At 54.9% G+C, this 12,613-nt stretch overlaps 2 protein-coding genes across 4 annotated transcripts in view; one reads left to right on the top strand and one right to left on the bottom strand.

Annotated features, from left to right (window-relative positions):
- Positions 1 to 6,934, top strand: part of DNAJC11 (DnaJ heat shock protein family (Hsp40) member C11) — a 74,440-nt gene extending 67,506 nt beyond the window's left edge. Inside the window, exons 11-16 of the mRNA XM_031934766.1 lie at positions 793 to 948; positions 2,753 to 2,822; positions 3,613 to 3,670; positions 3,777 to 3,919; positions 4,857 to 4,986; positions 5,407 to 6,934. Of these exons, the coding sequence (XP_031790626.1) occupies positions 793 to 948; positions 2,753 to 2,822; positions 3,613 to 3,670; positions 3,777 to 3,919; positions 4,857 to 4,986; positions 5,407 to 5,432 (583 nt within the window). The 3' untranslated portion in view covers positions 5,433 to 6,934. The remainder of the gene's footprint in view (positions 1 to 792; positions 949 to 2,752; positions 2,823 to 3,612; positions 3,671 to 3,776; positions 3,920 to 4,856; positions 4,987 to 5,406) is intronic.
- A 600-nt stretch (positions 6,935 to 7,534) lies between these two features.
- Positions 7,535 to 12,613, bottom strand: part of THAP3 (THAP domain containing 3) — an 8,524-nt gene continuing 3,445 nt past the window's right edge. Inside the window, exons 2-5 of one of the 3 annotated variants that reach the window (XM_023215225.1) lie at positions 12,002 to 12,194; positions 9,763 to 9,825; positions 8,606 to 8,710; positions 7,535 to 8,310 (exon numbers count right to left, since the gene is read on the bottom strand). In XM_023215225.1, coding sequence (XP_023070993.1) covers positions 8,029 to 8,310; positions 8,606 to 8,710; positions 9,763 to 9,825; positions 12,002 to 12,194 — 643 coding nt within the window. In that variant the 3' untranslated portion in view covers positions 7,535 to 8,028. Of the gene's footprint in view, positions 8,311 to 8,605; positions 8,711 to 9,762; positions 9,829 to 12,001; positions 12,195 to 12,613 lie in introns of all 3 variants that reach the window. The other 2 variants (XM_023215224.1, XM_023215226.1) reach the window with 2 other exon arrangements.

The following is a 12,613-nucleotide window of genomic DNA, read 5'->3' on the forward strand; positions in this document are numbered from 1 at the left end:
GTTTTTTTTTTTTTTTTTTTTTTGAGACAGAGTCTCGCTCTGTCACCCAGGCTGGAGTGCAGTGGTACAATCTCAGCTCACTGCAACCTCTGCCTCCTGGGTTGAAGTGATTCTCCCGCCTCACTCAGCCTCCCGAGTAGCTGGGACTACAAACAGGTACCACCACACCCGGCTAATTTTTGTATTTTTGGTAGAGATGGAGTTTCACCGTGTTGGCCAGGCTGGTCTCAAACTCCTGACCTCAGGTGATTCGCCCAACTCGGCCTCCCAAAGTGCTGGGATTACAGGCGTGAGTCACCACGCCTGGCCAAATTTTTTTATATGTGGTCCAGAGTTTACGCGTTGGTCCAATAGGAGCTACTCGGCCACCACTAGAAGCAGAACCTTCTTAACTGACTAACTTTTGAAGTCTTCACCAACTTCTTTGGAAACCTCAGTTAAGGACTGAGATGTGACTCTCCAGTGCCGTCTGGAGGAGCCCATTCCTGTCCTCTCCAGCCTATGACCGAATGCACCTGTAGGGGACGTTGACCCTGTGAAGTGTTCCTCTTGTTGCTTTGACTGGAGGTCAGCAGATACTGGGATCTTTCTTCTGTCACAGTGTCAGATCCATCAGCCAGACTTTGCAACAGGAGGCCAGCAGAAGGCAGTGGACTGTGAAAGGAGCAGACTGCAGCCTCCTTTAACTCGCAACTGTATGCAGCGCAAGTTCTCCTGTGGCTAACACCCCATTGCCCTTCCCTGGAAAACCTGATTCATCTTGGGTGTTTTGTTTTTTGTATTTTTCCCCAGGCTCAACAGGGCCAGTCAGACATACTTCTTCCCTATTCACTTGACGGACCAGCTTCTGCCCAGTGCCGTGTTCTACGCCACCGTGGGGCCTCTAGTGGTCTACTTTGCCATGCACCGTCTGATCATCAAACCATACCTCAGGGCTCAGAAAGAGAAGTGAGTTGACACATCATGGGCATGTCACTAGCCAGCCCTGTGCCTCAGTTTCCTCACCCTTAAAATGGAGGGGATAACAGAGCCTACTGCGTCGGGTGATGAGGAAAACCTGAGTTAATTAATGCATGTAAAGCGCTTAGGCTGATGTCTGGGCCACGATTGGTAAATGTTAACTATTTCTCATCATCGTCAGTAGTTGGACTGCTTTTCTCTCTTCATTTGTAATTCCTGCTCTTAGAAAGGACTGGAGTTATAGAAGTGTTGGGCCTCGGCCAGGCACGGTGGCTCACGCCTGTAATCCCAGCACTTTGGGAGGCTGAGGCAGGTAGATTACCCGAGGTGAGGCATTCAGGACCAGTCTGGCCAACATGGTGAAACCCTGTCTCTATTAAAAAATAGAAAAATTAGCTGGGCGTGGTGGCATGCATGCGCCTGTACTTCCAGCTACCCGGGAGGCTGAGACAGGAGAACTGCTTGAACCCGGGAGGCAGAGGTTGCAGTGAACCGAGATGGCGCCATGGCACTCCAGCCTGGGCGACAGAGCAAGACTCAGTCTCAAAAAAAAAGGCCGGGCGCGGTGGCTCACGCCTGTAATCTCAGCACTTTGGGAGGCCGAGGCGGGCAGATCATGAGGTCAGGAGATCGAGACCATCCTGGCTAACACAGTGAAACCCCGTCTCTATTAAAAATACAAAAAAAAAAAAATTAGCCGGGTGTGGTGGCAGGTGCCTGTAGTCCCAACTATTCAGGAGGCTGAGGCAGGAGAATGGCATAAACCCAGGAGGTGGAACTTGCAGTGAGCCAAGATCGCGCCCACTGCACTCCAGCCTGGGCGACAGAGCAAGACTCCGTCTCAAAAAAAAAAGTGTTGAGTCTCTAAACCATGGCCTCAAGAAATAAACAGTTTTCCTTTCCCGGCCCTGAGTTTAAGAGGAATGCGTTCTGGATTCTTATGTAAGGGGCCTGCATTAACTATAGTCTTGAAAGTCATGGAAACACAATTTATTTTGCAGTTTCTTAGATAATCCATTGGGGCATGCCATGAAACCTAAATTATTAGTGCAAGCATCTCTACAGAAAACTGAGAGCTGGTATAGATTTGTGACTTCGTAGTATCTCATTCAGTAAATAAAGCATTGCACTTAGAGAATCTCAGATAAAGGAGGGAATCTCCTCTTCTGGGCCCCTCTGGCCTTTGGATTCAGAATCCTAGTTCCCTAGGAGGCTTGAGGCTTGGAACAGTCTTCTGGGAGGACAGGCATATGCTGACCCCAAGGCCCATACTTTGTTACGGGAAAGCAGGTCTCTGTGTCCAAAGTGGCATTAGTTGTTCCTACCAAAAATCTTATTTAGTAACTCATGCCTGTAATCCTAGCACTTTTGGAGGCCGAGACAGCAGGATCACTTGAGCCCAGGAGTTCGCGACTAGCCTGGGCAATATAGTGAGACCCCCATCTCTATTTTAAAAGTAAAATTAAGAAAAATAATAATCCCACAAGATTGGTGGGATCTCTGAAATTCTCGTGCGGTGGGGTCTTCTTTCCAAAGAGACTGACAGTGGGTGTCCCGTCAGCTCGGTGAGGACGTGGGGCGGAGCCATCTAAGGGTAAAATGAACGCTGCCAGCCTGTGACCAACAGACTTGCCTGAGACTGTCGTGGGAATATTTTTTAAAGTTCTAGAACTGGGACTCCAGTAAGATGACAGACTGTTTGCTGGGCGCGGGCCCAGCACGGGAGGCGCTGTGTTGGCTGGAAGCTGGGCAGCGCCACGCTAACGTGGGGCTTGTGTTCCTCTCGCGTAAGGGAATTGGAGAAGCAGAGGGAAAGCGCCGCCACCGACGTGCTGCAGAAGAAGCAAGAGGCGGAGTCCGCTGTGAGTGCTGCCCCACCGTTCCTAAGCGAGGGCTGTAGGGGACACACTCCACACCCCACATGTTGGTCTCAAGGCCTTGGATGTCAGACTTCTCTTCTCCAACAACTTGGCTCTCCATGTAGTCTTTACTGTGGGATGCGCTACTGGGCTCTGCAGGCCCTGCCCTAAAGACAGTTCCTCTCCAAAAGCATAACAAGGGCTTTTTTAAAGTGGCGAGTGTTGGCCTCTTTTCCTTCCCTCTGAGTGCTCTGCCTTTTACGGAGCAGGAGGGAGCAGGCTTCCCGGGTAAGTGGCGAGCACACTCCCAGGTGCTGTGGGCCGTGTGCGTGGCCTGGCGAGCACATGCCTGTCTGAGTGGGCAGCACAGCTATGCCCAGTAGAATGGCGCCACAGGAGAACACAGGTCCTTTCTCAGGAGGAGCTGAGATTCCAGCTTCTGTGAAATCTCTTTCTTTTTAAAGCTGACAACGCATGCAGTGTTTTTTTATTGGGTCAAGAAATCCCACCCACACATTTATGATCCCCAGAAAGGGAGCTCCCACCGGTGGCCACGGGAGGGTCATGCCGTTTCTGGTGCTTCTCACCTTCTGACCCAGAGCTGCCTGCCCTAAGTCTAGGAGTTTCAGAGCGAGCCACTTGGGTAGCAGAGCTGTCAGGGCGCCCACTCCCTTGCTTTCCAGGCCCTGAGCGGGCTTGTTGGCATGGACAAGACTGCCTGCCTGGGGCCCTCTGACCAGAGGTGGAGCAGGCCTGGTGGGGCCCTGACTGTGTCATCCTTGTTCTCTGGCAGGTCCGGCTGATGCAGGAATCTGTCCGAAGGATAATTGAGGCAGAAGAATCCAGAATGGGTGAGAATATGTGTCCTCTCTTGAGCCAGGGTGGGCGCTGGGGGTCTCCAAGCGGCACAGGGAGGTGCCCGGAGAAGGCCTCCCTCTACTCGGAGTCTGTCCTTAGGCCTCATCATCGTCAATGCCTGGTACGGGAAGTTTGTCAATGACAAGAGCAGGAAGAGTGAGAAGGTGAAGGTGATTGACGTGACTGTGCCCCTGCAGTGCCTGGTGAAGGACTCGAAGCTCATCCTCACGGAGGCCTCCAAGGTACAGCAGCACCAGCCACCACGTGCGGTGTGCTCACAGATCGGAACGGGCTGGGCGTGGTGACTCACGTCTGTAATCCTAGCACTTTGGGAGGCCAAGGTGGGCGGATTGCTTGAGCCCAGGAGTTTGAGATCAGCCTAGACAACATGGCAAAACCCGATCTCTACAAAAAAGAGAAAAAATTAGACATGTGCCTGTTGTCCCAGCTGTCCAGGAGGCTAAAGCAGGAGGATTGGTTGAACCCAGGAGGTTGAGGCTAGAGTGAGCTGTGATTGTGCCACTGCACTCCAGCCTGGGTGACAGAGCAAGACCCTGTCTCAAAAAAAACAAACAGTGGTTTGAAGAATAGCTTCAGTCTGACAAGGACAGCCTAGCTCCTTGAAGTGGCATCTTTGCCATCATCGGCATCTACTGCGTGGGATGCCGCCCAGCTCCTGAGCAGTACCCACGTTGGAGCTATTTGCTTCATTCAGTCATTTCTTTCACCACTCACTCAATAAGGATTTACTGAGCCCCGCCTGTGGGCCAGCCACACCAGCAAACAGAACACGTGCCTGCCTTCAAGGCATTTGATTCTGTTTATTTTTGCCTCATTGCAGAAAGAGCATGAGGTCACTTGTAACATGGGTGAGTCTCGCCTCTGGGGCCTGGTGCGTGGACCATCCAGAAGGATGAAAATACAGGTTAGCTCAGGCCAGAGAGCTCCTGGCACCCTAGAAATCATCTAGTGGCCCTGTCTTAGTGTGAGGATGGGGCCTTTATTAAGAAGCAAGTCTTAGCAACTTTTTAAAATTCTTGTTTCTTTTTCTTCAAGCCCCAAAGTTGGCATCTCCCCAGGGAGTCAGAGCCTGTGCACACTGCCCCTCCGGTGGTAGTGAGGAGGAGTGCTGGTCTTAGACCATCTGGAGTACTGAGAGGAGCAATTTGTTTGTTACAGGCTGGGCTGCCTGGCTTTTATGACCCCTGTGTGGGGGAAGAGAAGAACCTGAAAGTGCTCTATCAGTTCCGGGGCGTCCTGCATCAGGTGATGGTGCTGGACAGTGAGGCCCTCCGGATACCAAAGCAGTGTGAGTAGCCGTCCCTTCACAGTCACCAGCTAACGGAGGCGGGGACCTCAAAGCGGCTGCTCAGTGTGTGAGCTGCCGGCCACCTTCCCTCAGCTGCCTGCCTGGGAGCAGAGACGCCAACTAGTCCTTGACCCATGATTCACCCAGAGCCTGTGATTTGTGCCTTAAAAAGGGGGGGGGGGGGGGGGGGGGGGGCCCTTTCACAGGTGGAATTAGTGAGCTCGTTGGAAACTGTGGCTTGAGTGGCGGGGGATGAAGCAGACCTCCACGTTCCAGAAGCAGCTGATTTTCGGCAGTGGGTGCTCTGCCTCACCTGGGCCCAGCTAGCTACTGGTCCCGGTGACTGCTGAGCCCCATCAGTAGAAAGGAGTGTGGGAACAGCCACCTTCTGATCACCTGTGTCTGTCTTCTCCTTTACAGCCCACAGGATCGATACAGATGGATAAACTGCCAAGAACAAGATTTTTAAAAGGCTGCAAAAAATATTTTCCTGGGAGTCTACAAATTTGGAAACAGGGAAAAAACCCAGACATCAGATGTTTTTATTTTATATTATTATTATAGGAGGTGGTACCATATCAATTATGTGAGGGGACAATGCAGACACCCCAGCTTTTGAGGGTGCTGGGGGTAGGACTGAGGCAGCCCCACTGGGAACCAGACTGCAGCGTGGCCCGTGGCTGTTTTACCAAGGACCGGTTCCTGGAGGGAAGGGCCCTGGCCCTGACTCTGCCGGGTCCCCTGAGCATGCGTGTGGCCCGCAGCCCGCCGCCCCGTAGTTCTTGGTTGGGTCTGGAGGTGTTTGTGGAACACCCTGCCCTCCACCACAGGAGCGTGAGCTGCTTCTCCTGAAATCCTGAACATGGGAAACAACGTGGAAGGCAGGCAGGCAGGCCTCCGGCTCAGGGAGCGTCTGCTGCGCTGACTTCCCATGACCACCTCCTCCTGCTGAAATAGTACTGCTTGAATCTGGAGCAGATTGCGGGTTTGTAAAACTGCTTTTTATCTGAGAACAAACGGGTTTGGAAATTAGTCTTTTTTCCCCACTCCCAGAGCAGCTCAAATCATTCCGCCAGCCCCCTCGGCTTGGGACAGGGTGGTGTAACTCCCGATCCCAGGGCCTGGCCCTGACACAGGTGGCTTCCCGTATCCCTGTGGGAAAACGCCCTGCCACCAGCGGGCTTGAGCTGGCCTGTGTCCCTCCACCGCCTGCACCACCCACCTCCAGAGTGCAGTGCTGGGCAAGGGCAGTTCAAGAGGACGGGACCAGGCGCTCGGCAAGACATCAGACGCACCTAACCCAGCGGCGTGGACCCCATGCCTGGTCCGTGGCACCCAGCAGGTGGCACTGCAGCTCCCCGCTCCTGCAGGTCCAGCGTCCTCACAGGGACACCAGGGCCTGTGCTCCGGAGCCTTCCTTCAGACCCTTCCTCCATGTGCCCACTTGGGATGCAGAATGCAGCAGAGCCGGGACCCCTTCCAGCCTGGGCTTTGGCTGCAGTAAAGTTACCTGAGGCCTGTCTCGTGGGTCCTGGAAGTGGCAGCCATCAGTCGCTTTTGCTGACCCCTTGGAGCAAGCGCTGCACAGGCGGTGGCCGAGACAGCTGGCGCTGGGGCCCCAAGCTGCGCCGGCCTCCAGCCCACCCACAGCTGTTGCTAAAGTCAGGCCTCCCTCCCTAGCACTGGTATCTGAGTAACAGCTAAGAACCTCCTCCTTCTGGTTTTGAAAAGCAGTTCAGGTTGTCCAATTCTGTAATCATCTCCATTTTTTAAAAAGGTTTCTCTGACGGCCCCACGGCCCGAGCCGCAGTGAGCATCCTGTTGCATGAGCCTGGGCCCCGGGCTTCCCATGCGCCTCTGCCACAGGCGCTTCTGGGCACCTTCCTCTGCGTTTCATTTGCAGTCGACTGTACAGAAGGCACCACGATAAACCTTTCCTGAAAGCAGAGGCTGGCGCTCTTCTGTTTCTCATGTGTTCATTTTCAGGAGGGAGGGAACCCCTTCCCCAGAGGCCTCCTCCCCATCCTCCACTCCTCACTCAACCACAGGGCTTCACGTGAAGCTGGGGTTCCATTTTCTACATTAAACATTGCCTGAGAAATAGACCCCGAGTTAGGAAATCAGGCCAGAACTTTTGTTTTCTTTAATTCACTAAAGCTATAAATTAGACGAAATAGGCAAGTCTTTTTTTTTTTTTTTTTATCAGACGGAGTCTCGCTCTGTCACCCAGTGACAGTACTGGAGTGCAGTGGAGCGATCTCAGCTTCCTGCAAACCCTGCCTCCCAGGTTCAACTGATCTTCCTGCCTCAGCCTCCCAAGTAGCTGGGACTACAGGTGTGTGCCACCATGCCCGGCTAATTTTTGTCTTTTTAGTAGACATGGGGTTTCACCATGTTGGCCAGGCTGGTCTCAAACTCCTGACCTCAAGTGATCCACCCACCTTGGCTTCTCAAAGTGCTGGGATTACAGGCGTGAGCCACCGCACCCAGCCATGGAAGTCAGTCTTCTTGGCAAAAGGAATCACGGCACTAAAGAAAATGACGGGAGTGACACCAGAGAGAAAGACACTTTATTACACTGCCCGCTCACACCAGGCCGGGACAGGAGTCACGCCTTAGAACCCTGAGCTGCTGTCCAGGCTGATGGAGGAGGGGACCACACATCGGCCACAGAGTGGGGCCCGTCACATGGCTTCCTCCCTGAGGAACATCTCCCACACTGGGCCTTCCAACAACCCTCGCTCTGCGTGTGCTGATGATAGGACAGCGTCCAGAATCAGCCTCAGCCTGGACTGCCGTTACCGTGGGAGGTTAAGCTCGTCATGCTCACAGACGTGCACTCAGTGCCATGCCTCTAAACGTCCCCCGGACGGCGTCGGGGCTCTCGCCGGGGAGCTTGGCTACTGCCTCAATCCCGCGCCCGGCAGGCCTCACGGCCAACTCTCTCAGTGTCTACAGCAGACAAAGATGTCCACAGCCAGAGCTCCAAAGCCCTGCCGGCCCTGGTGCCACTGCCGCCTCTGCGGCTGGAGCCTCTGGGGCTCAGCTCTGCTGCTCCGGCCCAAGTCTGGCCTGGAGTCCCCTGTGCCCTTTGCAGGCACGGAGGCGGCTGGACATCCTTTGCATCACCAGCCTCTGGGCCTGCAAGCGCTTCCGGAGCTTTTCATTTTCCTTCAGAGTGAGGAAGAGTTTTTTCTTCAGGGAATCTAAGTCCAAAAGGGCATAGCTGTGATCAGATGGCTGCTTGGACGGGGGCCTTCTCAGGCCCGCAGGGCCGGCCGGCCGGCCAACAGCCTCTGTTGCTTGCGGCCTCCATGGCGAGACCTGAGGACAGGGGAGTGAGAGCTGAGAGCTGCATCACCAGCAGGAAGGCGGGCCAGGGTGAGCAGGCCACCAGACACGCACCCAGCACAACCCCCAGGCAGCCGGACGCTCCTGGCTGGTCTCCCAAAATCCAGATGTGCCCACACCATGGTGGAGAATTTGGGGAGCTCTGAAACGCAGGCTGCACACCCTGCCCCGCCACACGGGTCTCATGGCGGGTGTTCACTGGTTTCCATTTTGTTTGGAGCAAGTCATCCTGGGTCCAAGCACAGGCGACCTTTGCACTCAGTCTTACCTGTTTTACGGGGCCTTCGGCATTTGGGGGCAACTGAAGCTCTTCAAGCGCAGTGTCCATCTTTCTCCCAGGGCTGTCCTCTCCGGCTCCCGCCTCAGGGAGGACCTGGGAACAGCAGCACGGAGTCAGGCACTATAGCCCTGTAGATGCAGGGCCCTCCCGCAGCTACTACCTGTCCCTCTGGGGGAGTGGCAACAGCCAGGGACCAGCTCCAGGGTCTGCGCCCCTCGACAAACTGCCGGCTTCTTCCTAGCACACACCCTGGAACTGAATTTTTTTTTTTTTTTTTTTTTTTTTGGAGACAGTCTCGCTCTGTGACCCAGGCTGGAGTGCAGTGGTGCGATCTCACTTCACTGCAACCTCCGCCCCCAGGGTTCAGGCAATTCTCATGCCTCAGCCTTCTGAGTAGCTGGAATTAAACAGGCACCCACTACCATGACCAGCTAAATTTTTTTTTTTGAAACGGAATCTAGCTGTCACCCAGGCTGGAGTGCAGTGGCATGATCCTGGCTCACTGCAACCTCCGCCTCCTGAGTTCAACCAATTCTGCCTCAGCCTCCTGAGTAGCTGGGACTACAGGCACACACTACCACACCCAGCCAACTTTTTTTTTTTTTTCCCTTGGAATGGAGTTCCACGCTTTCGCCCAGGCTGGAGTGAAGTGATGCAATCTCAGCTCACCGCAACCTCCACCCCCTGGGTTCAAGTGATTTTTCTCCAGAGTAGCTGAGATTATAGGCGCCCACCACCATGTCCAGCTAAATTTTTGTATTTATTTGGCGTGGTAGCAGGCATCTGTAATCCCAGCTACTCGGGAGGCTAAGGCAGGAGAATCACTTGAACCTGGGAGGTTGCAGTGTGCCGAGATCACGCCACTGCACTCCAGACTGGGTGACACAGCGAGACTCTGTCACAAAAAAAAGAAAAGAAAAGAAAAAGGAAATCAGGCACCATCCTTACTAGCAACTGAGATTCTTTTATATTAAAAAGAAGGAAGCTGAGAGGCTTGGGCCTTCCCTGCAGAAAACATGGAATCCAAACTGGCATATGAGGAAAGGCGACAGCCCTGCAGGCCGGCCTTGCTGGGAAAATCCCGCCTCCCTGTCTCAACCCACAGCATAATTTAAACGTTCAAGTACCTGGTCCGGTGCACTCACCTTTTCTTTCTGAGAAGAGCTGGCACTTCCTCTCTCACTGGCAGGGTCTGTGTTCTCCCTCACCTGCTGCAAGAGACACACAGAGTGGATGCAGACCCCAAGAACCCTCAGAGCTCAGGGCAGGCCTCGGGCATCATGGCTGTCCCTGCTGCTTGGCCCACTGCGTGCCACAGTCAATGAACGGTTGCTAAGTGAAACGGACCTGAAGCTCAACCCAGTTCACACTGCTCACTTGGTGTGCTTCTCTTTCTCCAAAGATGTCCCTAAATCATGGTCAGAGTGCCCTGAATAGGTCCCTGTAGACCTACTTCCTATGCGTCACCCCAGGGCCTGGCGCCCGGCCCCACGACGGCCAGCACGCGGCAGAAGCCCAGCTCACCACTTGAGGCGCCACTGATGCAGAACCTGCAGCCCCCAGGCCAGCCCGGTGCAGGGCCCACAAGGCAGAGCTGGCAGGGGCCGTACCCAGCTTCCCCACCAACCTGGCACTGGAAGCACAGAGGGCTACAATGACAAACGTCCCCCACTTCCAGTGGCTCAAGTATCATCTTTCCAGGACAGACGTTACCACAAATACATGAAAGTAATGAGAGTGCTCAGCTATGGACACCCCCAAGCGCCTGTGCTGGGCCAGGCAGCGTCCTGGGTCTGGGGCCTGAAGCAGGGAAAGCAGCCCCTGCTCTCATGGAGACTCTGTTCCGGGGAGAAGACAAAACCAATGAGGGAAACAGGAAGGACAGCAGGGGCCACAGGGGACAGGAAAACGGAGGGGCAGGAAGGGGTTGGAGGCCAGCTGGGGTCTGAGGGTCCAGGAGGGCTTCCTGAAGGAAGGGACGGCCGACCCGAAGAGGTTGAGGCAGAGTGCATGAGGCCATCTGGGAAGGGCGCTGGGGAGGACAGATGGGGCAGGGCTCCCAGGCAGCCGCTCTGGGTGGGTTTGCTCCATGGCCACCTTGCTCTTCCCATCGGCTCCACTCTTCACTCACGATCCCTTTCCTCTCCCGACAAACCCACCAGCACAGGGAGCTGCTGGCCTGTGGCCTGTCCCACCACTGCTCTGCCTGCCCACTCCAGGTGGGTGCTCCTGTGGCCCAGAATCCGATCTCAAGGCTTCAGCATCCAACTCTTTGTGAGCCCCCTCCTGCGCCAGGCCCACACACCCCAGCTCCACCAAGGCAACCTCTGCCTCCCGGTTTAAGCGATTCTCCTGCCTCAGCCACCCGAGTAAATGGGACTACAGGCGCCCGCCACCACACCCAGCTAATTTTTGTATTTTTAGTAGAAATGGGATTTCTTTTTTTTTTTTTTTGAGACGGAGTCTCTCTCTGTCGCCCAGGCTGGAGTGCGGTGGCGCAATCTCCACTCACTGCAAGCTCCGCCTCCTGGGTTCACACCATTCTCCTGCCTCAGCCTCCCAAGTAGCTGGGACTACAGGCACCTGCCACCGCGCCCAGCTAATTTTTGTATTTTTAGTAGAGACAGGGTTTCACCGTGTTAGTCAGGATGGTCTCGATCTCCTGACCTTGTGATCTGCCCATCTCGGCCTCCCAAAGTGCTGGGATTACAGGCGTGAGCCACCGCACCCGGCCTTTTTTTTTTTTTTTTTTTTTTTGAGGCAGAGTCTCACTCAGTCGCCCAGGCTGGGGTGCAGTGGCGCGATCTCGGCTCACTGCGAGCTCCGCCTCCCGGGTTCACGCCATTCTCCTGCCTCAGCCTCCCAAGTAGCTGGGACTACAGGCGCCCACCACCATGCCCGGCTAATTTTTTTTATTTTTAGTAAAGACGGGGTTTCACCGTGTTAGCCAGGATGGTCTTGATCTCCTGACCTCGTGATCCGCCTGCCTCGGCTTCCCAAAATGCTGGGATTACAGGCGTGAGCCACCGCGCCCGGCCTAGAAACGGGATTTCAACATGTTGGCCACGCTGGTCTCGATTTCCTGACCTCAGGTGATCCGCCCACCTCTGCCTCCCAAAGTGCTGGGATTACAGACATGGGCCACCACATCCAGCCATAGAATGATTCATTTTTAAAGTGGCTTTAATTTATGACTTCCCTTAAAGCCGAGGTCATGGCCAGCAGGGCCACAGGGCTGTGGACCCCGGAGGTGCAACAGTGCTGTTGTCACTGTAGTTCTTGGCCTTGGCTTTTCCCGCACATGCCGCCACCCCCACTGCCCCCAGCTGCTGGTAAACAGTGCAGGCTGGATGTGACCAGACAGAAGGCGCAGAGCCCTCCTACCTGTGTGGGGTCCTGAAAGGCGAACACCGTGGGCACGGCGTTGTGCTTCAGGTTCTTGCGGTTTCCAAAGGCGCTGAAGCACTCTGGCCGGAAGTGCTCGGAGCAGATGACCGTGTGCTGCTTGGGCTGGAAGTTGCCCCGGCCAATGTTCAGCACCCACTCCTTCAGCAGCTCCGGGCGGCTGAACGGAAACCTAAGGGCAGAGGCAGGGGATGTGAGGCCCAGCAAAGCTGGACCCAGCGCCTCAGAGTCATTCAGAATTTTCACATCACCACAGAGTATTTCCCTGGACAGCTGCGGACATTCAGTCCTCTCACTTTGTTAAATCACATCTAGGCGAGGCGCGGTGGCTCAAGCCTGTAATCCCAGCACTTTGGGAGGCCGAGACGGGTGGATCACGAGGTCAGGAGATCGAGACCATCCTGGCTAACACGGTGAAACCCCTTCTCTACTAAAAAAAAATACAAAAAACTAGCCGGGCGAAGTGGCGGGCGCCTGTAGTCCCAGCTACTCGGGAGGCTGAGGCAGGAGAATGGCCTAAACCTGGGAGGCGGAGACTGCAGTGAGCCGAGATTGCGCCACCACACTCCAGCCTGGGCGACAGAGCGAGAC

The sequence above is a fragment of the Piliocolobus tephrosceles genome, chromosome 1 (assembly GCF_002776525.5).
Source record: "Piliocolobus tephrosceles isolate RC106 chromosome 1, ASM277652v3, whole genome shotgun sequence".
In the NCBI taxonomy this organism is placed as follows: domain Eukaryota; kingdom Metazoa; phylum Chordata; class Mammalia; order Primates; family Cercopithecidae; genus Piliocolobus; species Piliocolobus tephrosceles.